This window comes from Euphorbia lathyris, chromosome 2 (assembly GCF_963576675.1).
Source record: "Euphorbia lathyris chromosome 2, ddEupLath1.1, whole genome shotgun sequence".
NCBI classification, from domain to species: domain Eukaryota; kingdom Viridiplantae; phylum Streptophyta; class Magnoliopsida; order Malpighiales; family Euphorbiaceae; genus Euphorbia; species Euphorbia lathyris.
Genome location: NC_088911.1, coordinates 37,212,537 through 37,239,416, shown reverse-complemented (window position 1 = coordinate 37,239,416; position 26,880 = coordinate 37,212,537). Strand labels below are relative to the sequence as shown.

Here is a 26,880-nt window from a genome sequence, read left to right as displayed (position 1 = left end):
CTCTGTGAAAGAAAAAAACTGCAAACAAATAATGAAAAATATATTTATTATGGAATAGCAGCCTTTAGTTAATATTCTGTTAACAAAAAAGAGGTGTGAACTTACAGCCTTTATTTCAAACTATCGTATGGGCTATTAATGTTGCCATTAAAGTTGAAACACAAGTTAGAACAAAGCGATAAACCATATAGGCTTTTTTACAGTACGCTCAAATATGTTGGGTATTATTGACTATTGAATATCAATCATCAAATGAAATAATACATTATTTCCTTCCAACTCGACAAGACCAATTGTTGAAGAATTCACATGAAAATAAAACAAATGAGATACATCACCAATTAAAAGAATCAGAATAATAATTTGTACACATTTAACACCCTTAACATACATACATAGATCAGAAAAGGAAAACTGAACCCCCACCCAGGTGGAGCACTGCACTCTGCAGATTACGCCTATGGCCGGTGATACACGTATTTTGTTCTCGGATCTACCATTACACCCTTTCCTCCATTTACTTCTAAATCATGCCTGCATTCAATCAAACTTTTAGAATTTTAACTGTATATCCTACTGGATGGCACTCTATGCCAATAAAGTGCATCTGGAAATAATGAAAATGCTCTATGACTATGAGTGAAACAGAAAACTTAACTGGAAAACAAAATCCGGGATGGTCAGTTGTTCACGAGGAACGTGTCTGAACAACTGTAGAAGTCTATCAACATATACTACTTTCTTCCACGTCTGGACAGAAATTTCAAAACTATTAGACAAAGCGAAATAGTAGAATCTTTTACCAAATGGATGATACGGAACAAAGTCGAGCCATACCACTTTATCAACAAACATTTGCAAAGCAAAAATTGTAGCTTTCAGGTGAAAAGTAGGATGAAGTACATATATTGCCTGCATGTAAAGTTTTTAGAACTATAAAAATACATCCCCAAATAGGAACTAATTAGATCACGTAAGTTTCGTTGCATACATGCAGGTTCCGCTGGTGTTTACGACCAAGTATTTGTTGTAATCTTTTCATCCATCCCATATCTGGTTGACTGTTGGCAACAGAAACAGATTATACATAAAAGCCTGAAAATACTCTGAAAAAATCAAACACTACTTGCATATATACTTAAATTCAGATTCAGGGATGAAGCAGTAAATTAGGCGAGCAATACAGCAATACTTACACTTGTAAAGATGCTGCAGAATGGAAATACACAATAGTATAAGGCTTCTGTATCAAGGGCTCAAATTCCTGAAATATAGTCGTGACCGCCAAGTTATTATATTAGTACCAAATAACTTGTTATTCATGAAAGATACAGCAAAAAAGTATCTAAAGATCAGAACCAGAAGCAACAAGAACACAAAAGCGGAAAAAGCATATTCCTACACAAATTACAGCAAAAGACTTCAACAGATGAATCCAAATAAACAACTGCAGAATCAGATTATACCTCACTTATGTTGCATAGAAACTTTGATTTTGAAGTGTTCCCATGTTTCCAAAACGTTTAGTAAACCGACACACGAAAACTTGTTTGAAACGTTTTAGTATTACGTTTATTGAAAACTTGTTTCTTAAGATTTGGAACTTGGTTTCCTAGAATGTAATGTGTTTTCAGAAGCAAATTGAAGCTAATCACATGTTCAATAAATCCTTAATATTTTCTAGATCATCTTCTACTATCTTATAAAATGAACAATCCAATTTTCCCCTCTCTTATGTGACTTTATGTAATTTTGTTTTATTGTGTCTGTGTGTCTGAGCGTAAAGAATTAAAGATATATCTTTACATTTTTTTTATTTACACATTTCCCGCTAGTTTCTGTTTCCAGTATCTTTTACACATTCCTGGCGTTTATTTCCTTATCCTTTCAATTTCCCAAATACCTCACCTCTAAGCTTAAAAAAGAGCTCGAAAAGCAAACAGCACTCTAGATTACCTTCACCACATAAAGCACAAATCGCTCCAGCTCAAGACATCGCAGCAGAAAATGTGCTCCCACAACAACCATTACTGGGCGGCCCTCACTATCTACCCCACCTCGGTAACTGAAACAAAAAGAGAAAACCTAAGACAACTATTCATAATGTAAAGAGCAGCACATGGGAAAGATAAATTTATAAATTTTGTATTACAAAAGAAAAACAAATCTAGAGGAAAAGCAGATCATAAAAATAAACTGTCAAAGTCAAACATTACAAAAAAAAAAATTAATTTTATCCATTCATTTATATTTAACAATTCTAGCCTATCTTGTAAAATTTGCCTCAATTTTAGCCGATTTAGATAGTACACTTGCATATTTAAATTATTCAACAAATTCCTTTGATTTACCTGGTTGAGCAAAATAATTATGATTTAATTGAGGTATGTCAAGGAACCATTTAGTCCAAATATTTAAGTTGATAGCTAAGGCTCAAACATGCAAATGCCCTTGCGCTTGAAATGTGTAAACACATACTCATCCTACCATGTGTTGAAATATCATTAACAAATGGAGTTGTGACAAGAGGCTCTGATACCATGTCATGGAGCCAATAGAACTAAAAGCTTAAGCTGATATACAAATTCAGGAAAAGTTTTTACACCTCTGACAAACTTCAAGGCTAATAACAAATAATATTATTCTAAATATTCTTTTTCCATTCTTATACAGTTATCTATATTGACCAGTTTCTAGAAAATCAATAGAAATATTCTTGAATAAAAACTAAAAAATAAAATATCAATTCACACAATATATTATGCCGATTGTTGGAAGTAAATAGGGTTTTAAAAGCTTAAGTTTCTATCAAATTTTAACAATTAAAAAAATGACTAAAATTTAAGCTTTTTTGGATCTTTAGCCCACTGCAACAGGCTCACAAAGCTGTTAAGAAACAGTTGAGTTCATACTGAGGACAGTTCAAAAATGGGTAAATTACACCTATCGCCCATCAACTTTGCCTTTACTTTGATTATGACACCTCAACTTCGAAACTGGACATAGTGGCCCCTGAACTTTGAATTTTACTAACATAATGGACCCTTTCACTGTTGATCAAGATGAGCACTTAAATAGCAGGTAACCTTCATCGTAGGGTTTGATGGAAATGATATTCTAAGCAATTTTAAATGTTGAACTTTTTAGTTTTAAGGTCATTTAGGTGTAGTTTGTTTAGGAAAGAGAAAATGGTTGATTAGAGAGAGAAAGCTCTGAAAATGGTAATCTGGAAAATAGAAAACTGTGGTTTCATCGGAAATATGGTTCTAAACAAAATTTATAAATTTATCTTGGTCAACAATAAAAGGGTCATAATGTTAGTAAAGTGCAAAATTCAGGGCTATAATGTCCAAGTTCAAAATTTAGAGACCATAATGAAAGTAAAGGTAAAGTTGAGGGGCCATGGATGTAAATTACCCATTCAAGAATTGTAGAAAACAAAACAAGCCGCAACACCTGCTGATTAATTTAAACAAGTAGTCTCTGGAAAACCAAATTATGCATAAAAGCAAAATTACTCAATTAGTTATTCTAAAAAAAATAGTAAAAATTAGCTGAAAAAAGAAATGTATTATGTGAAGAAAGCATATAAACAAGGAATATGGGCTTACACAATTTTCATCTCTGCAGTTTCCGAAAGATTAAGAGAATTTGCTTTCGCGAGGTATCTAGAATGTAGAGAGTATTCTTCAGCAACAGATAACGGAGGAGCACCAAGATCACCAAATCCTAGCATTTTAGCACAATTGAATCCACTCTGGGCTAGAGCAGTTTTTTCCCATTGCTCCTTGCGCCTTTGATCTGGATCCTTAATTAATGACATGAAAGCTGGATCCAAATACGAATCCAAGTATGCTGAGTTTCTGCAAGGATAATACTAAGCCACTTAGAGCATCAGGTGAATCAATATCTATGGCTGATAAAAATTAAATCCAACCTGAATCATAAGTTTAAGGAAACATGAACAAATGAAATGTGAGAATAATGAAATTTGACATAAAAAGTGACAACCTGGGTGTGGCGCACAACATGACACACTGAGAACAGATACCAACTCTTTATCGCTAAGTAAAATCAAGTATTTTATATGGTGCGATAGGAGTTTTCAACCTTTAAGCAAGAGGATAATTGCTTACAGTGCAGAAACTCAAAGAATTCACAGCAACATGTACATCCATATTTCACTGACTACACCAAAGTTATGCATATTTAGCCATCTAGCTTTTGAAACAAAAGAGCATTCTTCTAACTCAAAAGTCCTTCATTTTAATTCCTCTACTAAAACAAAAATCAGAGGTACCTAACACCTTTTTCCTTTTCTCGGTCAAAGTACACTATATGTTCTCCAAATCCATGATTCAATGATGACAATCCTGCAGCTACAGGTCCATCAGCCAAAAGTAAAACTTGTGCAGCTTTCAACTTCACAGTGTAATACACTTTCATAAATAACACCCACAAGCACCAAAACCTCAACAAATAAAAGAAAACCAAGTGCCCAAAGTAAGATGAGGGACTGCAAGCTTTTTTAGTTGAAATCTTTGATTGTTTTACATTAAATATTAGGTTGTTTCTTGTCATTCATATCTCAGAATATGCTAAAACTAAAAGGTTGGATCAATATGCAGTCACAACAATTGAATGTAAAACTCATTCATCAAAGAAGAATACACTACATAATTTGTGGTAATGGTGGTTACATGAGAATTTTATACGAAGATTGCAGCATATGCAAATTAAGATGCATCTCATATTATTTAAGATACATTATGCATGCAATGAACATCACAATCTTCTTTGACCAAATTATAACAAGATCATTCTGGATACTAGCTTAATTCTAGTCCATCTCCTGTTCAATAAAAAGTGTTCTGAATATAGACTTAGACAAGAATAGAAGTGCCTTAAACCAAACTGGAAAAGTCGTCAATATGACCAGAAAAATCTACCGAAATGTCAGATCTCATATTGTAGTAAACTTACCTACGAACCAAGCCAACATCACTGACAGGAAGGTCAACTTCAGCTTGGGGAGGCTTAGGAATAGTTTTCTTGGGCAAAGGCTTTATTCTGATTTTACGTTCATCAATTATTGTCTCACCATTCTCATCCCCCACATCAGCAGGAAGCTTTGAGATTGCCACCTCCTCTTCATGCTTATCTCGAGGAAAATAAAGTGGTAGTAGCCTACATTGTGAAATAGTTAATGACACGATGAAAAATGCACAACAGAAGCTAAGCTAGTAAAAAATACTCGACGGCAGTGAAAACATATCTAAACAGTTACCTTTTGTATATTTCTGTATCAGTGGTTGTGGCTGTACAAAACACAACAGCCGCGATTTTATCTTTTTGCTTCTCAAGAAAACGCCGAACAGTCCCTGAACAAAGAGAATTAAAGATCAACCTGGAGGCAGAGAATAATACAATACCCTTGAAACACTGGCATTCTGATGAATACACACACTTGCACATGATGAGGATAGATGCTTGAAGTATGGCACATTATGCACACCTCATTAGCTAATTTCATCTACAGAAGATCAATTTTCTATAGTTACAAGAAAGGGGTGGGACAGTTATTTATCGGCAAATTAGAACCCAAGGATTGAGGAAAGAACTCCCTTGGCATATCAGAGTATGGAGATAATATGTCAAAACTAAAGAAAGAAACATGTTGAAAAAAATCTTACTTATGGCCACATGTGCAGCTGGTTCACGTGGATAATTTTTGGCCTCAGTATATATACAGCCCATAGCAATGCTGCAAGTTTTGTCCATAAAAGAAATTAGCTCTGCGTTCAACAAAAATCCAAGAGAAGCACAATAAACCACAAAAGAAATAAAATAAAGAAACTCTGTAGCATCTGCTATCAAACAACCTTCGAAGCCCATTTTCAATTAAAAGCTCAAGGCAAGACCGATAGCAGTGACTCAAGGCATTTTCTGCGGCAGTATGATATTTCACTGCATACTTGGGACCAACTGTATGGATGACTCTCCTGACATAGTATTCAGGAAAACAATCAGACAGTTTAAGAAAGAAAACTAAATCTTGTAACTCAATGAATGCTTTGAATCAAATTGGACCAAATACTGCAGCAACATGTGAGGAAGAAAAAAATAACAATAACATATAGGTTAAAAATTCAACGGATACAAAATATATAAGATAAATTCCAAAACATATCATCGAGCATGAATTATGTTGGTTTAAAACATTATATTTCAAGCCAGAATAAAAGTAAGACATTTCTAGAACAATGAATGGTCTTCCAACCAAATGTAGCTCTCATTATCTTGATTCAAAGAACAATAAAGAATGTTAATAAAATGATGCTGCTGCCTTAGTCCAGCTAAACATAAACATAAAACAAAGGACACTAACTCAATCTACCAGAAAATATAATATTTTAGAATAGATTATAATATAATGCATGAAGGATACAAGTAACTATGATATGCTGAAATAACATCCTATTGCTTTATTTTCAAAGATAGAATCCGCTGATATACACACCTAGCAGGGAGGTCATATGCATTAGTAACTTTTGCCATCCCTGTTCGACATCCACCCTGTCAAGGAAAAAAAAAAGAACCACATACTAAGTCTGTCCAAATTTTGTATTTGCATCTCCAAAACACGCCTTAGCAAATAAAAGAAAGCCTGCTATACCAATTATAACTTTAGCACATCTACTTCACCTTAAAACAGGATAACATATTTTACCAAAAATATAATTACTTATCATCTCTCATACACAATGCAACATAGTATGCAACATGAGCTAAATCAGTTAAAAGTAACCTGTAACGGATTCTAAAGATTATGCCTTATCAAAATAAATTCAGTCAACAAATAACAGATGATATACCAATGTAGCGCATTCTTCTGCAAGACCAGGTCCAGCTGCTGCATGCAGACCAGCACTGCTGTGTGCTTCATCCATGTTCTGTAAGTCACCAAATTCAAAGCAAATGAGATCCATAAATTCCTTGCCATTACTCTTACTAGTATAACAATTTGAATAGTTGGTTCTACAGTAGATTTCCCAGATGAAACTCAAATCAACTGAACGAAATTTGGAAATTCCTTTCTGAAAAAAAAAATGATTGGGTTTCATGGCTTCTAGATTGAACTATTGGAGATGGAGGATCCAAGATGGTGAAAGGGTTCAATAGTTCATTTGCATAAAGAATCAAACAAAGTCACCAAGAACTTTGGGAACAATGAATAAAAACTTAGTGCTGCACTCAATTTCCAGTAAAACCATCATAATCAATAGTATGCATCCAAACAGTACAAAGAAAATTGACAGTCAGGCTCTATAGAACATTGCATCCCTGCATGACCAATAGAAATTTGTAACATGTTCCGCCGCATGGATTATCACCAAAAGAGAACTTGCATGCCTTCATACTCTAGACTCAAAATCCAGCTTCGAACTTATCCGATAGAAACAATTGATGTCTAACATTTTATTGTGAAAAGGGTTTAACCCATAGTTGTCAAATCAAGATTCGAACATGAATCGAAATCCTCATTTTGTGAATCGTGAATCGTAAGATTCAGTTCAAATTCTTAATATTATAAAAAAATAAAACATTTACCATTTTGAACTTGAAATATTATCAAATATTAGTCTAGAAATGCAATTTTAATTTGTAAATAAAAAGTCATATAAACCAAGTACTTAAAATTCAAATCTAATGCAATTCCAAATAAAGCAAGTACTTAATATTCAAAATATATACCAATTCGATGAGTTAAGAACTTAGTAGAGTGGAGAGTTAGAGTTTCAGAGTCTTGTTGTCTCTTTCAGATGATTAAAAACCATGAAAATCAACAATAACTATTTTTCATTTTCAAATTTTGAAGAAAGTTATGTGCAAGTGTAAGTGCTCCACGATGGAAAGAAAAGAAGAACGTTTGATGCAGGATGATGGAATGGAATTAATCTGTTGATTTATTCTACAAAGAGTCGCTGTATGTAATTGTAATTTGGAAAATCACAACAACTCACAAGTTGTATTGTAATCTGTCTTGATTCGTTGAATTTGAATTTGAACTTGACTTATTGATTTTCGTTTAATCTTTTATTCCTTTAATTTAATCCTTATTGGTTGTTTGCCCACAAAAAGTCATTTCTGCCTTTAATTAAACTCTACAGATTCCAAAATCATAAAAACTCTTAATTGCTACCGGTTTTTTTTCTCTTAATTCTAGTTGTAATCCTTGCAAAAGTAGCAACTATTTGCTTGAGTATTGTTAAGCAAATACATGACAATAATTTCCACAAGAATAAGGTCAGTCTTTATCTATTTCAAAATTACTGCGGCTCAACAATCAAATGATAGAAAAGCAACACTCACCTCATTTGTAGAATTCACAACAGCATCAACCTCAAGATTCCACGGGTTTCCTCTCCACAAGTAGATCATTGAGTTGATTTCATGATCAACAGGAAACCTTGATACCATCCCATTGCCACTGCTCTCCCCCTCATTAGGAGATGTTAAAGGATCGGCAAAAAATGAATTGGAAAATGAAGGATCGTCATTGTCATAACTAAATGATGCTCTACTTTCTGTATCACCCCACCGTGGAACTTGATCCAAAGTCACGACAGAATCTCCATTATCCGTAGGTGATCCTCCTCGAGTTGTAGTGGCTGTAGCCCCACCCCAGTGCATATTTCTACAACTACCAATTACAATCTCTTCCTAATCGTTGGGCCGCTTCGTTCAATACTTTCACAACCAAAAGACCAACAGATTTGGAATGAAAAATAAAACTAATTACAGAATAAACCTGGAACACCAAAAATTAAATGAGACGATGAACTAAAATAAAGCAATAAACAAGGACAATTGAATTCCTTTCAAGTTCGACACATAGGCAAGTCTTTCCCCATACCTTCAAACCCTAATCTGGAAATTTGGCGAGAACAATCAGAAACGACGAATTAACAGGGAAAAGAAACAAAACTGAAGAACACAACAACCAGAGATTAGAAAAGGCACCTGAATTGGAGGATTTTTAAATAATAGAAAATTGGGTGTTAATAATTTTGATTTGGCATAAGAGGAGTATCATACTAATGATTGCTGGCTGGAAGAACTTGCAATCGGAGAAGCTCATTCGGCCAGAAATGAAATTTGAGTTAAAAATTAATTTTAATTTCGTTTGTTTTTTTGAGATAATTCACTAAATTTCAAAATAATCCCTTTATCTTTCTCTTATTTCTATTTTAGACGCTTTTCTTTCTTCCACACTCATTTTTCTAAAAGTTAGTATGTAATTTGATAAAGATGTTTTTAGATTATTGTATAATATTTATCTTTTATCAATAATGGCTGTATGATGAAAGATCATTTGATTCACGGCTAATACATTTACTGTCAGAAAAGTCAATTATTCTCGTATTTTTTTAAAACGTCTTATTTGTCTTCTGAACTCGTTGAAATAGACTATTGATTTCATAAAATTCACGTGGCTAAACTAAAAAATATTTTTGACAAGTTGATTTGCCTACATTTTAAATAAATTCAAAAGATTATCCTAAATAAGTTTAGGAGGTAAATATATCACTTACAAAAGTTAAGAAATTTAATAGGTCCATTTAAACAACTTCATGAAGTAAATATGCCGTTTTTTTAAGTATAGAGACAATTGACTTTTTTTAAGAAGTACCTGGCTTAAAAATGTATTAAGCCTTTTATTTATTTCAAATTATAATTGTACTATATTTTTGTAATTTTATTGTTATTATTTTAGTTATAAATTTTCAAAAAAAATTAATATATCTAAAAATTGTTGATCTATGTACATTTTTATTTTTCATTTTCATCTTATTTTCATGACATAACACGTATTTTAATCTTAAACTAAAATTTAAAAGTCAATTAAGATTATAAACTATTAAAATCATCAATTAGATTTTTGAATTAAGTAAAAATCATTAACTAAGTCCTTATCCTATCTTAAAATCAGAAATTGTAACTATTTGACATGGACTATAATGATCTTTGTGTTTGCTCAAAATTGATTCAAAGAAGAGAATCTGAAACTGTTCAACCGAATGATTTTCGATAAGGACTCAATCGATAATTTTTTAATAGAATGAGAACTCAATTTATGATTTTTATTTAGCTCAGTGACCTGATTGATTGTTTTAATAGTTTAAAATTCTAATTGACTGTGAGGTTTTAGTTTGGAGAATCAAATGACTATTATTGTTATGGAGAGAAAGATATATTTAAATAAAAATATGATTTTTCATCAGCATTTTTTTTCAAGAATATTTAATATGATAAAAAAAATGAAAAAGTATTGAGATAATGAAGTTTAAAATTAAAATTAGGGTAATTAATTTATTAGTTCCTATATTTTGATAAAACACACTGTTTAGTCCCTGTATTTTCAAAAACACGCGGTAAAGTCCCTAATTTTATTCTCGATGAACTGTTTAGTCCCTAACGTTTTTCTCGGTGAACTGTTTAGTCCATGCCGTTAGACTCTCATGAAGATTCTGTTAGTCAATTTGGATTTGAGTCTAATTAAACTCACCATTGAGAGTAAGAGGATTTCCACCTTCAATTCTAACAGGAAGAGTAAGCGAGAGAGATTTGAGTCGATTTTTACCTTCAATTCAAACAGAAAGAGTGAGCATGAGTGATTCGATTATGGATTAGGGATTCAATCCTTTCTCCATTTTTTTTTGTGAGCGCGAGTTGCGAGAGAAAGACATAGAGGTATGAATTGCTTTTGATTGATAAATAGTAAATGATAATTTAGTCATTTCCGAATTCATAAACAGTAAAAAAAATCTAACAAACAGACGGAATGACTAAACAGTTCACTGAGAAAAAGGTTATGGATCTTACCGTGTGTTTTTAAAAATATAAGGACTAAACAGTGTGTTAATTACCCTTAAAATTATAATAAATTCTCATAAATTATATGGTCTAAATATATTTTATTTACAATTTTGCCACTATTATGTAAAAAACGTTGCTGACATTTTTTATTTTTTTGAAGAAACGTTGCTGACATTTATCATTGTCTATATCCATTTATTTAGTGATTTGCTTCACACCGCTCTTATTTCCCACATACCGCCCCCAAATTACAATTTTGCCCTTTCCCTTTATATTTGAAAAATTAAGTTCAAATTCATATTCTGTTCTTTTTGACTTAATTTCAGCATAAGTAAGTTCAGTTCAGTTCAGCAGCATTCAGTTCAGTTCAGTTCAGTTCAGTTAAGTTCAATTAATTATTTGGTGTAGTTAAGTTAAGTTAAGTTCAGTAGCATTCAGTTCAGTTCAGTTAAGTTAAGTTAAGTTAATTTAATTTAATTTAATTTCAGTCAAAAAGAACAGGGCCCAAACACATTAATTCAAACCCGAAAAAGAACCCGAACTAATTATGGCTGGACGTGGAGGTAAAGGAAAAGCAGTATGGATCATTCCGGTATGTGTTTGAACTTAATTTTTTGTTTTTAATTTTTTTTTTTTTTTTAGTTTTCTGTACCGAAAATCGGGACAAAAATTCACATGAATATACTCATGGCGGGTCCAGGACCCGCCATGAGTATATTCATGGCGGGTCCAGGACCCGCCATGAGTAAAATCATGGCGGGTCCTGGACCCGCCATGTTATTAGTATGGCGGGTACCTGGACCCGCCATGATTATACTCATGGCGGGTCCTGGACTCGCCATGTTGTGCTTGACGGCGGGTCCTGGACCCGCCCGTCAAGAGAGAGCGGCGGGTCCTGGACCCGCCGCTACGAAAATCGGTCGGTTTTCTGTCCCGATTTTCGAGACAGAAAACTAAAAACTAAAGACTAAAAAAAAAATTAGTAGTTAGCGTTTTTTTTAACTTTAGCGTGTTGTTTTTAGAAATATTTAGCGTATTTTTTTATAGAACTTTAGCGTGTTGTTTTTAGAAATATTTAGCGGATTATATTTATAAATTGACGATGAGTGGGTTGTGACGGATCCGGTCCCCGGTGGACCAATTGAATGGTACTGTGATTCCCAGTTTCTTGGGACATGTCGCTTCTACCATATGGATCGGACAGCTGAGGTCGGAGCTCAGGGGCCACACTAGAGGGACATTCTGTAGGAAATTGAATGAGTGGTATAAGAGCGCTCGTCCAGAGGTCAGGGCGCTTATACGGGGATCACAACTAGCACACCTCCCATCTACCATGTACACACACATTGATATTCCCCTTATATGTGCTTTTGTGGAGCGGTGGCAGCCAGATACGTTATCATTTCACATGCCATTTGGGGAGATGACGATTATGCTGCATGACGTCTGGGAGATTCTACGTATCCCAGTGGAGGGGCGACTGGTGTCTGCTAGCATTGGTGGGGAACAGCTTCAGTCGGTAGTGATGGAGTTGTTTGGGGTGACTAGAAATGTGCTGCTGGCTTCCCATTGGAAAGGTGGCGGGGTATTCTGCACTTCAGTTGTCTCTTTATGCTCTGTAGGTCGGATGTCTGAGTTTGAGGCTATCGGATGGATGTTTTTGATATTCGGTTCCACCTTGTTTATAGACAAGGGTGGCGACCGAATCTGACCCGCGTGCATACTAGAGGTGCAGGATGGGGTAGAGGATGTGGCTGGATACTCCTGGGGCACAGCTACACTAGCATACCTATACCGGCAGCTAGGTGTTGCTAGTAGAGGAGATTGTGGACAGATAGCGGGTTGTCTGACTCTTTTGCAGGCGTGGATATACGAGTATTTCCCGTGTTTCAGACCTCAGCGAGAGGGACTCACACCCCATCCGGACGCTCCCCGAGCTCGTATCCGGATCCCGACACAGCAGCCCAGGACAGAGACTCGTTTGAGAGATTTTCGTCTCAATCTTGATAGATTGACAGCGGCGGAGGTACGATTTCTACTTGTACATCAATAAAAATTTTAAAATATATTAATTTACTTTTATAATAATTAACTTGTTACATTTGTAGGTGATGTGGATGCCATACGGTCCTGACATAGTGACCCTCACTCCTAGGACTATCTATAGAGGATGGATACGATACCGGGATGTCATGGAGCCGTATATGCCTGATAGATGTCTCCGTCAGTTGGGGTATATCCAGATTGTACCCATGCCGGCTTTCAGGGGCACGAAGGTTGTACGTCCTTAGAATAGCAGTCGGTATCGGTTAGAGCATCAAGTTGTGGTTGCTAACGATAGTTGGGGATTTTTCCCAACAGCATCGACGCTCATGTTGATGATATACACTCTTGCTCAGATTCCATCAGCATGTGATGAGACGTACATCGAGTGGTACACTAGATATTCACATCCACACATCATGCCCGACATGGATGCACACCCATAGACGGGTCTCACTCGTTCGAACAGTGAGCTTGTAAGTAATTTTATTTATCTGTTAATACGAGTTTTTAACAGTAATATTAATTAATAACATTTTGTTTTGGTTTTTGTTTTTGCAGTGGGTTAATCGGTGGGCTACTGTGGGCACTGGCATGTTAGCAGCTCTTCGACGCGTAGATGAAGAGACGGCAGAGGTGTGGGCGGAGGAAGTGGATAAGCTTATGCATGATTGGCATTTGGCCAAATGATTAGTGATGTTTAAACAGTATTACTAGTATGTTTATTTTAGTTGTTTCAGTTGTACTAAACAGTAATATCAGTATTTACTAAACAATATTGTTAATATGTTTATTTTAGTTGTTTCAGTTGTACTAAACAATAATATCAGTATTTACTAAACAGTATTGTTAGTATGTTTATTTTAGTTGTTTCAGTTTTACTAGAAACAGTAATTCCAATTAAACAGTAATCTGAAGTTCAACAATGACATTAAACAGTAATTCAAATTCAGAAATTTCACTCAACAGTAATTTGAATAAACAGTAATTCCAATTAAACAGTATGTTCACTAAAAAGTAATGACACTAAACGCCATATCCTGCAGCTCTTGATAATCTATCCCACTATGCTCGCCGATCTGCATACAAAAGGTTCCATCCTTCAACGCTACTGTCACGATATATGTTCCAGTTAATTAATATCGGCGGCACTGGAAAATCTCTGGATAAATCCAGTCGAATATAATGTTCGTACCCACAACCTAAATGAGCAATAACAATTTCTCGTTGTGGTCGTGTAGCAGTTGCGGGTGCATACAGCGGTAGCACAGTACCACATGAAAATAAGCTCTCTCCATTCCCATATCCGAAAAAAAATACAGCAGCATTGTATAATGACGCAATCGGATACAGGTCATCATAAGTTAGCATCCAATGTTCCATTGTACAATTCCCACCATCCTAAGCAATCCGCTTAACTGCCGCTGCAATCCCATCATAGTAAATTGGCTCGTATAAAGTACGTTTAGCAATTATTTCATTCACTATAGCCGTTCTAACAAAATACCAACTCTCTTCATCACCGAATACTCGGTCTGCCACAACACGGAACCCACAGTTACCATCACCCTTGACATCGAGATAGGATTCAATATAAGGCTTTATGATTTCAACGATTTTGTTATAATTATGGTAATCAGTAATATCACATTCAGTGGCAGCAGTGCCTATAATAATATAACTCTGGACTTAATAAACATTTAATAGTAAAAGGAACACAATTGATTCTATACACAATTATTACGTAAATTAAAAATAATAGTAAAAAATACCTGCTGATCGGTTAGAAGAGCGCCCACGACTCCGACCCGAACTAGAAGACCGAGCCTGTCCACGATGACTGTCACGATAATCCCACGCACTGGGCATACGTTTGGTTGATGATCCTTTCGGTCGTCCTCGAACATCGGCTTTGACTTCCGGTTCACAATATCTAGCTTCGTCTGGATGAAGTTGCCGGTGAATAAATTGAGAAACATTGCGTATAAAGGTTGGATCGCTTTTATCGACCTTATCAACAAGAGAGTGAAAGTAATCCCGCTCCTCGGTCCCATGAACATACTCCAAATTGACACTGGTATCAGGTTGACCAATGACAAGTGTTTTCCAAAATGGATGTATTTTGGAAATACTTACCGATTTACGTGAACGATGCGCTCGGCTAAGCTCGCATGCACACGGAATCTGGTAAGAGGTCCTCAACCTATGATCACAACGTTCATCCACTTGATAACTTAACTTTCGCATTCGCAAATATTCAGCACCAAGCAACTCCAAACAGTGGTGGGACACTTTGCACGTCAAGTATTCGAACGGAAATCCGGAGTGCGATACAAGCTTTTTCTGTCTTGAAGATTCAAGAGTGCCCCTGATACGAATAAACATGTAGTATCAATCAAAATATATATTACTAAATTCAAATATAATAATAACAGTAAGGAAATGGAATAAATTTGTACTTGATGTTGACGACTTGCAAATCAATTTCATGGTGAACCTTGGCCCAAACTGTATCGAGGGATCCAGTAGAGGAATTCAGCCATTTCTTTAAAGAAAGGTGCTCACTCTCCACTCTACAGGTTGTTGTGTTGCCAAAATGTAAGAAATCTTTAGTCCACGCAATAACAAAATCTATCTCCTTTGCTTTTCTGAATTGCAGAAGACTTTCTAAGCAGGCTTATCACGCAGAGAGTGGATATTGGGGCTATTCAGCCGTGTATGTATTCCAGGAATGTAGGTTTTCCTAGCCACCTTTTATATGCAGATGATGTCATTCTGTTCCTGAGGGCCACTAAACGCAATGTTAGAGCAATGAAGGATATTTTTCATATTTATTCTACTCTTTCCAGTCAGAACATTAATGTGAATAAATCCACTTTCTTTGTGGGGAACACTCTCCCCTCCTCTCGGGTTCTTGAGCTCCGGAATCTGATGGGGATGTCTCAAGGAAGCTTTCCGCTTAATTATCTGGGGGTCCCTCTTTTTCTAGGTGCACCTAAAAAGTGTTGGTTACAACCTACCGCAGACAAAGTTATTTCTCGTTTTGGGAATTGGAAAGGTAAATCTCTCTCCATGGGTGTCAGGCTTGTTCTTATTAATTCAGTAATCAGCAGCTCCTTGCTCCATCCCTTTGCTGTCTATCGTTGGCCCCGTTCTCTCCTTAAGAGAATTAATCAGGCTATGTGGAATTTATTGTGGTCCGGGAATATTGATTCTAAAAAGTTAATCTCGGTTGCTTGGAGTACGGTTTGCACTCCTCGGTCTACCGGCGGTTTAAATGTCCCTAATATTTCCCACGTCAATACGGCTATGCTCCATAAATTATCTTGGCGGGTTCTTCATAAGGACAGCTTGATTCCTAAACTGTTAAGGAGTCAGCTTCTTACTGGGAATAATATTCCTAAAAAAATCACTGGCGGCTCATCCATTGGGGTTTCTCTTCATTTCAACCTCATTGCTGTACGGAATAATATTTTTTGGAGCATCGGTGTCAATTCCAGACTTTGTTTCTAGACAGATAATTGGATTGTCCCTAATATTGCTACTCAATTGCAAATTCCTCTCTCTGCGCAAAATGTTTTGAAGGACAAGGTCTTAGATTTTATTGTGGACGGTGCTTGGAGACCTAACCTGCCGGTCAGCGCCAATATTTCCCTCTCTATTAACCAGGTTCGCATTGGTAGTCGGGAGGACGATGTCTGCGCCTAGAAACCGAGCTCAAATGGAATTTTTACGGTGAAATCTGCTATGTCTATCATCCATCCTTCCCGTTCAGTTGATTGGGCGCGTTTCATTTGGAAAGAATTTTTACCACCTTCAAGATCTATTGTTTGTTGGAAGGCGATTTTAGGGAAGCTTAGCATCATGGATTTATTACGCGAAAAAGGTCTCATAATAGCTTCGCGATGCCCTCTATGCGAAAGGAGTGAGGAATCTAGCGCTCATGTTTTTCTTCATTGCCCGTTTTCTTCACAGGTTTGGCAGAGTATCAGGAATGCTTTTGGGACCTCTGTTAATTGCACCTCGACTATTAAAACTTTAATTATTTCGGCAGATCTAGCAAATTTCAGCAGTCAAAATTTTCAATTATGGAATTCGGCCATTGTTAGCGGTTTCTGTACTCTTTGGAAGGTTAGAAATGATAGCGTCTTTAATGATGTTAAACCTTTTATTATTTTCACATTGAAGACTATTTGGAAGTGGTATATGCATAATACCGTTCTTGATAAGAAAATCCTGGACAATTTCGGAGTTAAGGGCATTGCTTGGCCGGTTCTTACTGTTTTCTCTCTGAAATGGCAGCCCCCTCCTCAGCGGTGGATTAAAGTTAACACCGACAGGGCAGCAGGCTTGACGGGAGTGGGCGCCGGTGGAATTTTTCGGACTTACCGTGCAGGGCCGATCCTGAGATTTTAGAGGCCCGGGACGAATTACCAAATGGGACCCCAATAAATAAGTGGAAATAAAAAAAAAGTAGAAAATTAAATTGTATAAAAGAAGATTACTTAAAAATGACACTTTTCTTATTACATTTAACAAAATATCTAATAAAAACATTTTATATTGCTTTAAGTACCCAATTTCTTATACAAAGAATCCGAGATAAATTAGAGAATTTAGAAAGACTATTTAATAACTGATGCCAACGTTTTTTATTTGGAAAAACTAATTTGGAAAGAATCAAATGCCAACGTTTTTAATCAACTATAATTCTTTTTGAATTTAATCAAGTATAATTTTGATAACATTGAGATATTATCCCAAGGACCGAAAGGGATATTCACCTGGAGAAACGTCGTGTACAGATCCCCAAAGAAGATCCGGCGGGCGGATCTCCTTGATCCAGTTTGAAGGGATCCCCTGGCGAACCTAGGAGGCGAATCTCCTCATTCACCTGATTCGCCACTGTAACGGCTGAACGCCGACTCGGCCATAAAGACCATTAATGAGCTATCAATTAGCTAACCGCCAGGTTAAAGGTAACCTGTAACCGCCATTAATGGAGCATTAATGGAGACTTTCTAGTTGCTGAAAGGTTACGACTTCCTAGCTATATATAGCCTACATCCCTAGGCTATCAAGGTACACATTCTCACATCCTTTGTCAATTCAGTTTGTTCTCTTGATTCACCTTACTGATTTTGGCATCGGAGCTTCCCCCCGTCGAACCCAACGACGCCCCCACAGGGACGGAAGTTGATCGGAATTTTTCTGCTTGTTATCAAATGGGACCCCAATAAATAAGTGGAAATAAAAAAAAAAGTAGAAAATTAAATTGTATAAAAGAAGATTACTTAAAAATGACACTTTTCTTATTACATTTAACAAAATATCTAATAAAAACATTTTATATTGCTTTAAGTACCCAATTTATTATACAAAGAATCCGAGATAAATTAGAGAATTTAGAAAGACTATTTAATAACTGATGTCAACGTTTTTTATTTGGAAAAACTAATTTGGAAAGAATCAAATGCCAACGTTTTTAATCAACTATAATTCTTTTTGAATTTAATCAAGTATAATTTAATAGGTACTAATACATTACTATAATTGGGGCCCTTTTCATCCTTGGGCCCTGGGCAGGCGCCCCTCCTGCCCATGCTCAGGGACGGGCCTGTTGCCGTGGTTTTCTGTTATCGTCGTAATTTATAGCATTTTTAGTATTTAATTACTAGTTATTTTGTACCATTTTAATAAATTTTAATAATGATTTTTGTATATTTTCTTCATTTTATGTATCTAAGCCAATTTGTGTGTTTTCTAGGCACTTTCGCAAGGTTTTCGGCACAAATAACCAAGTCGGGGCTTAAGGCGGCAACTCGGGAGTAAAAGGGACCAGAAAAAAGGAGTTTTAGTGACACCCAGCGTGCACTTCGTCGCGGATAGGTGCTGTAAAATAAAGTCCAATTGTTCACACTAGGACAGATTTGACACATTTTCGTATTTTCAACTTATCTCCCTCATACGGACTCGGATTGAGGCGATTCAAAATGCGTTGGAAAGCTGAGAGAAAGATGAACAAATGTCTAATAATAATCATCTCCAAATTCGAAGTGCATCAGGCCCAGAAAATTGTCCAAAGTTGATGAATATGTTGAAGCCTAAGATTCCTTTCACAATTCAACTCCTAAATTATTAAAATCTTCCCCGATGCTCTCTTAAATGCTAAATTCAGATGATAAGGAGTGGGAGGCCATAAAGATGACTTGGTCTTTGGAATTTTGTGTGCCATTTTACTATAAAAGGAGGCCTTGGGTGCCATTTGAAGACACACCAAGCTTAGGCTTAACTTCTCCCTCTATGATGTTACTTTGCTGATTTTTCTCTTCAAAAATCAGTTGTTTGTGTTGTTATAATTGTTGTTATTGTGCTCAAGTTGTTGTTTGTGCAAGAGTTCATTCAATAAAAGTAAGTTTTATGTTATCGAAGAAGTTCATTCGATAATCGTCATTACGGTTTCTTCTAAACTTTAATCTCTTTTATTACTATGAACTCCATTATCTATCTTTCTAAGGTGTGTTTTAATCTAATCATGGGCTAAAACCTCCTTAACTAAGGCTAAAAGCGGATCTTAACCTTAATTATGTGGTAATTATGTTTAACCTATTTAAGTTATCTTTATCCTTTTTAAGAACTAACTTATGATTCTTAATGCTTGTAGGAGATGGGCCAACTCTCTACTTGAATATAATTAATCGTTCATATTGACCGCAATTAGATTGATTAATCGAAATTCATAAGTTGGACCTAATGACCATTTAGTGTGGCTTATTGGTTTTCCAAGGTTTTTCATGAATTTTATTACAAATCTTAGATTTATTACTTGAGCCGGACCAAGGAAAGTAATAAATCGAAGGTTTGAAAATAAGAAAACTTAATGCTTCTTTGGATTAATTACTTGAGCCGGACCAATGGAAAGTAATTAATCGAAAGTTTAGAACTAAATACTCGAGCGGTTTTTCTTTAATCTTAAGTAATCACTTTAGCCGGACCAAGGTAAAGTAAGTTAAAAAGGTTTAGATTTAATCTTGTTACAAATCTTAGATTTATTACTTGAGCCGGACCAAGGGAAAGTAATAAATCGAAGGTTTGGAACTAAGAAAACTTAATGCTTCTCTTGATTAATTGCTTGAGCCGGACCAAGGGAAAGTAATTAGTCGAGAGTTTAGAACCGATCTCGAGAACTATTAGTTAATAAGAAAAATCGCCATCTTAAAAAGGATAAAACAACTTAAAAAGGGGTTAAGTGTTATTACCAAGCAAAGAGGTTAAGTGAAGCTAGAAGCCTTAGTTTCTTTTATTATAAGTAATCTCTCACTTAATTTGTGTAATTTTTATTTCATTTCTTGCTTAAGTCTTAGCTTGGTTGTCCAACAAACTCTACATTTCGGTTGTTTAAATAATAGATAGTAAGCAAAGAGATTAGTACTTATAATCACCATCCTCGTGGGAACGATACTCTACTTTCACTTTATTACTTGATACACGACTAAGGTACACTTGCCTTCACATGCACGTATACGTAAAACGCGCATCATTTTCCTTTAGCTTGTTTTGCACATCCTTTGGGGCAACAACAAGCTTTTATGGCTGAGTTGAAAGCGATGACCATTGCTATCCTCAAAGCAGCTGAGCGGAATTGGTTTCCTTTGTGCGTTGAGAGTGACTCAATCTATGTGATTAAGTTACTGAAATCGAGATCGAGAAATGTTCATTGGAGCATTCTCTCGGATTGGTTGATTTGTCTTGACATTATTCGTACTCGTGCAGTTCGAATTTCTTATGTGTTTAGGGAGGGGAATGCAGTTGCAGATTGTTTTTCCAAGTTTGCTGTCACAGCTACCTCTGACTGTTGGTGGAACTTTTTTCCTTATTTTTGCTCTAATACTGTGTTTAGATATGCAAATAGGACAAAGTATTTTCGCTTTGTTAAGTAGGCCTTTACCTTGATTGTATTGTACTTTTCTTTTTTCCTTTTAATAAAGTTTATTGGTTTCTTGGTCGGGGTTTAGTTGATTGGTTGGTGCCAACCTAGTTGGGATTAACCTTCACTCCTTGAAACTCAGTTTCACTAGAAAAAGAAATTTACAGAATTTAAACACATCAACAACTTGGCGGGTCCTGGACTCGCCATGTTGTGCTTGAAGGCGGGTCCTGGACCTGCCCGTCAAGAGAGAGCGGCGGGTCCTGGACCCGCCGCTACGAAAATCGGTCGGTTTTCTGTCCCGATTTTCGGGACAGAAAACTAAAAACTAAAAACTAAAAAAAAATTAATAGTTAGCGTTTTTTTTGAACTTTAGCGTGTTGTTTTTAGAAATATTTAGCGTATTTTTTTGTAGAACTTTAGCGTGTTGTTTTTAGAAATATTTAGCGGATTATATTTATAAATTGACGATGAGTGGGTTGTGACGGATCCGGTCCCCGTTGGACCAATTGAATGGTACTGTGATTCCCAGTTTCTTGGGACATGTCGCTTCTACCATATGGATCGGACAGCTGAGGTCGGAGCTCAGGGGCCACACTAGAGGGACATTCTGTAGGAAATTGAATGAGTGATATAAGAGCGCTCGTCCAGAGGTCAGGGCGCTTATACGGGGATCACAACTAGCACACCTCCCATCTACCATGTACACACACATTGATATTCCCCTTATATGTGCTTTTGTGGAGCGGTGGCAGCCAGATACGTTATCATTTCACATGCCATTTGGGGAGATGACGATTATGCTGCATGACGTCTGGGAGATTCTACGTATCCCAGTGGAGGGGCGACTGGTGTCTGCTAGCATTGGTGGGGAACAGCTTCAGTCAGTAGTGATGGAGTTGTTTGGGGTGACTAGAAATGTGCTGCTGGCTTCCCATTGGAAAGGTGGCGGGGTATTCTGCACTTCAGTTGTCTCTTTATGCTCTGTAGGTCGGATGTCTGAGTTTGAGGCTATCAGATGGATGTTTTTGATATTCGGTTCCACCTTGTTTATAGACAAGAGTGGCGACCGAATCCGACCCGCGTGCGTACTAGAGGTGCAGGATGGGGTAGAGGATGTGGCTGGATACTCCTGGGGCACAGCTACACTAGCATACCTATACCGGCAGCTAGGTGTTGCTAGTAGAGGAGATTGTGGACAGATAGCGGGTTGTCTGACTCTTTTGCAGGCGTGGATATACGAGTATTTCCCGTGTTTCAAACCTCAGCGAGAGGGATCACACCCCATCCGGACGCTCCCCGAGCTCGTATCCGGATCCCAACACAGCAGCCCAGGACAGAGACTTGTTTGAGAGATTTTCATCTCCGTCTTGATAGATTGACAGCGACGCAGGTACGATTTCTACTTGTACAGTAATAAAATTTTTAAAATATATTAATTTACTTTTATAATAATTAACTTGTTACATTTGTAGGTGATGTGGATGCCATACGGTCCTGACATAGTGACCCGCACTCCTAGGACTATCTATAGAGGATGGATACGATACCGGGATGTCATGGAGCCGTATATGCCTGATAGATGTCTCCGTCAGTTGGGGTATATCCAGATTGTACCCATGCCGGCTTTCAGGGGCACGAAGATTGTACGTCCTTGGAATAGCAGTCGGTATCGGTTAGAGCATCCAGTTGTGGTTGCTGACGATAGTTGGGGATTTTTCCCAGCAGCATCGACGCTCATGTTGATGATATACACTCTTGCTCAGATTCCATCAGCATGTGATGAGACGTACATCGAGTGGTACACTAGATATTCACATCCACACATCATGCCCGACATAGATGCACACCCACAGACGGGTCTCACTCGTTCGAACAGTGAGCTTGTAAGTAATTTTGATTTTATCTGTTAATACGAGTTTTTAACAGTAATATTAATTAATAACATTTTGTTTTGGTTTTTGTTTTGCCGTGGGTTAATCGGTGGGCTACTGTGGGCACTGGCATGTTAGCAGCTCTTCGACGCGTAGATGAAGAGACGGCAGAGGTGTGGGCGGAGGAAGTGGATAAGCTTATGCATGATTGGCATTTGGCCAAATGATTAGTGATGTTTAAACAGTATTACTAGTATGTTTATTTTAGTTGTTTCAGTTGTACTAAACAGTAATATCAGTATTTACTAAACAATATTGTTAATATGTTTATTTTAGTTGTTTCAGTTGTACTAAACAGTAATATCAGTATTTACTAAACAGTATTGTTAGTATGTTTATTTTAGTTGTTTCAGTTTTACTAGAAACAGTAATTCCAATTAAACAGTAATCTGAAGTTCAACAATGACATTAAACAGTAATTCAAATTCAGAAATTTCACTCAACAGTAATTTGAATAAACAGTAATTCCAATTAAACAGTATGTTCACTAAAAAGTAATGACACTAAACGCCATATCCTGCAGCTCTTGATAATCTATCCCACTATGCTCGCCGATCTGCATACAAAAGGTTCCATCCTTCAACGCTACTGTCACGATATATGTTCCAGTTAATTAATATCGGCGGCACTGGAAAATCTCTGGATAAATCCAGTCGAATATAATGTTCGTACCCACAACCTAAATGAGCAATAACAATTTCTCGTTGTGGTCGTGTAGCAGTTGCGGGTGCATACAGCGGTAGCACAGTACCACATGAAAATAAGCTCTCTCCATTCCCATATCCGAAAAAAAATACAGCAGCATTGTATAATGACGCAATCGGATACAGGTCATCATAAGTTAGCATCCAATGTTCCATTGTACAATTCCCACCATCCTAAGCAATCCGCTTAACTGCCGCTGCAATCCCATCATAGTAAATTGGCTCGTATAAAGTACGTTTAGCAATTATTTCATTCACTATAGCCGTTCTAACAAAATACCAACTCTCTTCATCACCGAATACTCGGTCTGCCACAACACGGAACCCACAGTTACCATCACCCTTGACATCGAGATAGGATTCAATATAAGGCTTTATGATTTCAACGATTTTGTCATAATTATGGTAATTAGTAATATCACATTCAGTGGCAGCAGTACCTATAATAATATAACTCTGGACTTAATAAACATTTAATAGTAAAAGGAACACAATTGATTCTATACACAATTATTACGTAAATTAAAAATAATAGTAAAAAATACCTGCTGATCGGTTAGAAGAGCGCCTATGACTCCGACCCGAACTGGAAGATCGAGCCTGTCCATGATGACTGTCACGATACTCCCACGCACTGGGTATACGTTTGGCTGATGATCCTTTCGGTCGTCCTCGAACATCGGCTTTGACTTCCGATTCACAATATCCAGCTTCGTCTGGATGAAGTTGCCGGTGAATAAATTGAGAAACATTGCGTATAAAGGTTGGATCGCTTTTATCGACCTCGTCAACAAGAGAGTGAAAGTAATCCCGCTCCTCGGTCCCATGAACATACTCCAAATTGACACTGGTATCAGGTTGACCAATGACAAGTGTTTTCCAAAATGGATGTATTTTGGAAATACTTACCGATTTACGTGAATGATGCGCTCGGCTAAGCTCGCATGCACACGAAATCTGGTAAGAGGTCCTCAACCTATGATCACAACGTTCATCCACTTGATAACTCAACTTTGGCATTCGCAAATATTCAGCACCAAGCAACTCCAAACAGTGGTGGGACACTTTGCACGTCAAGTATTCGAACGGAAATCCGGAGTGCGATACAAGCTTTTTCTGTCTTGAAGATTCAAGAGTGCCCCTGATACGAATAAACATGTAGTATCAATCAAAATATATATTACTAAATTCAAATATAATAATAACAGTAAGGAAATGGAATAATTTTGTACTTGATTTTGACGACTTGCAAATCAATTTCATGGTGAACCTTGGCCCAAACTGTATCGAGGGATCCAATAGAGGAATTCAGCCATTTCTTTAAAGAAGGGTGCTCACTCTCCACTCTACAGGTTGTTGTGTTGCCAAAATGTAAGAAATCTTTAGTCCATGCAACAACAAACTTCTCTTTGTGGACTAACCATGTATTCTCAACATAAGCTACCACATTACCTATCCTTCCCATTGTATCCTTCATCTTGGCCACTTCCAACTCATATTCATCTACTGTTTGAGAATTTATTATTTTCTTCCATCTGCCATTCTTGAATTTTGAAGCAAATTTCATGTCTTCACCCATGAGTTTGTAGACTCTGTTTTCTACATCCTTGTTAATATGCCAAGTACATAACATGTGTGCAGAATCTGGGAAAACCTCTCTAACAGGCCTCATCAATCCCAACTCTCTATTAGTCAAAATAATTGTCGGGTTCATGTCAAACCTAATCAAAACACTCCATAACCCACCGATAGCTAGATTCGGTCTCATCCTGCATAATCGCATAAACGATCTTGAAATTGTTGTTGCATGGAGTCATCCCAACAATTTCAAAGAATGGCATTCTGTACTTGTTGGTCTTGTAGGTTGAATCCATGCCAATATACCAGTGGTACGTCCGTAGTAATTCAACAGAAGCTGGATGTGCCATAAATACATGTGTTAATACATTAGTTTCTGAATCAGCAAGCGAAGCATGATAATACTTGTTCGTGACGGCAAGATGGAAAAACTGACTAATCATATCTCTACCCTCAAACCCATCCTTCCTCAACCGGTCTCTATAATTGTATACATGCTTTATTGTTGGGTTATCTTCTGGATGTTTCTTACGAAGTGTCGTCATAATAGCACACGGCTTTGCTTGATACGAACTCATGTCACGCACAATTAGCTTCGCTGCGGGACTAAGCCCGCTTATCTGTCAGTGTCCCTCCGCATAAACCATCATTTCATGATTATGCGTACTCTGCTCCCCAGCATTAGCAACGATCTGCCAACCCGAAAAATCTTGCAACTGCCTGACTTTTAGCCGAAATGGATAGCCGCACGCTTTAGTTTTTATTTTCCTACTTAAACCATCTTCTAAAGGAATAGGCAATCCTCTATACCGTTCGTCACGTGAACATCTCAGAAGACTTTGTTTACCTCCGTGTTTATGCGAAGAAATAACGAGCTCGAAACCATTTTTTATTGCAATGTTTTTCGCCCATTGAATTGCTTCCATACTTGTTTGAAATAACGTGCTCGTTATGAAATAAGGACTATAATCGATTCCGTCTCCAACCCAAACTCTAGCTGCCTCCTGAAAATATATGCAAATATATATAATCGATTCCGTCTCAAACCCAATCCATATTCAAATTAGGCGCTAAACGGGTCCGTGGACCTCCTACACATAAGCAGGCGGGTCCAGGACCCGCCAACATTCAAAGGGAGGCGGGTCTAGGATCCGCCTCCCTTTAGTGAAGGGCGGGTCACGGACCCGCCTCGCTTTAGACGAGAGCGGGTCCAGGACCCGCCCTGGTTTAATATAGACGGGTCACTGTACCCGTCTCTACTTAAAACAGGGCGGGTCCTGGACCCGCCCTCGTCTAAAGCGGGGCGGGTCCGTGACCCGCCCCTAACGAAAATTAAAAAAAAAAACTCTACAAAATTTAAAAAATTTAAAAATACATTAGATTGTTACCTCGTCTTTGGAGTTTTCGTGTTCCGACGTTCTCGGATCCATAATTTTTGCTTATGTGCTTTGTTCGGGAGATAGAAATAGAGAGAGGAGGGTGATTTCAAATTTTTTTGGGAAATAATGGAAGGGGCATAATGGGTATATAGGGAGGCGGGGGCTGTAAAAAGGGACGGTATACAGTAACACCTTTTATTTATATATTTTCAGTAATGTCATAGAAATGATGGTTCTTTTGTCTTTTTGAAATCTCCATTCTTCTCCTTTCTTTTAAATCCAACCAAAAACTAAAATAATTGAAAAGATTAGCTTTCTTTTCTTTTCCTTTTTCATGTTATCATATTTACATAATTATTTTTCTTACCCATCTTTTCCTTTTCTTTTCTTTTTATCCTTTATACTTAAAAGAAATTCATCTAAAAAATCATATT

The 26,880-nt window shown here is 36.9% G+C and overlaps 1 protein-coding gene across 4 annotated transcripts; it reads right to left on the bottom strand.

Annotated features, from left to right (window-relative positions):
- Positions 1 to 203: 203 nt before the first annotated feature.
- On the bottom strand, positions 204 to 9,205 carry LOC136217803 (uncharacterized). Of its 4 annotated transcripts, none has more exons than XM_066004462.1 (17): positions 9,025 to 9,205; positions 8,918 to 8,931; positions 8,374 to 8,812; positions 6,876 to 6,953; positions 6,521 to 6,576; positions 5,883 to 6,002; positions 5,694 to 5,764; positions 5,288 to 5,381; positions 4,984 to 5,187; positions 3,612 to 3,863; positions 3,418 to 3,483; positions 1,957 to 2,065; positions 1,197 to 1,264; positions 992 to 1,061; positions 838 to 912; positions 659 to 750; positions 204 to 534 (listed from the first exon to the last, which is right to left on the bottom strand). In XM_066004462.1, exons 3-17 carry the CDS (start codon positions 8,692 to 8,694, stop codon positions 459 to 461), a joined length of 1,752 nt encoding a protein of 583 aa, XP_065860534.1. In that variant the 5' UTR covers positions 8,695 to 8,812; positions 8,918 to 8,931; positions 9,025 to 9,205; the 3' UTR covers positions 204 to 458. The 4 variants fall into 4 exon arrangements, with proteins under 4 accessions (XP_065860534.1, XP_065860535.1, XP_065860536.1 ...); XM_066004463.1 differs by having other exon boundaries at positions 8,918 to 8,988; positions 9,100 to 9,118; XM_066004464.1 differs by lacking the exon at positions 8,918 to 8,931.
- Between the last annotated feature and the right edge of the window lie 17,675 nt (positions 9,206 to 26,880).

What these genes read in the sequence shown, in the direction of transcription:
- LOC136217803 (XM_066004462.1), bottom strand. Translation starts at nt 8,694, where the DNA reads ATGCACTGGGGTGGGGCTACAGCCACTACAACTCGAGGAGGATCACCT. An exon ending in GATACAGAAATATACAAAAG is followed by an intron (nt 5,188 to 5,287) that starts GTAACTGTTTAG and finishes TTCACAATGTAG; the next exon opens with GCTACTACCACTTTATTTTC. An exon ending in ACTGCAGAGATGAAAATTGT is followed by an intron (nt 3,484 to 3,611) that starts GTAAGCCCATAT and finishes TTGGTTTTCCAG; the next exon opens with AGACTACTTGTTTAAATTAA.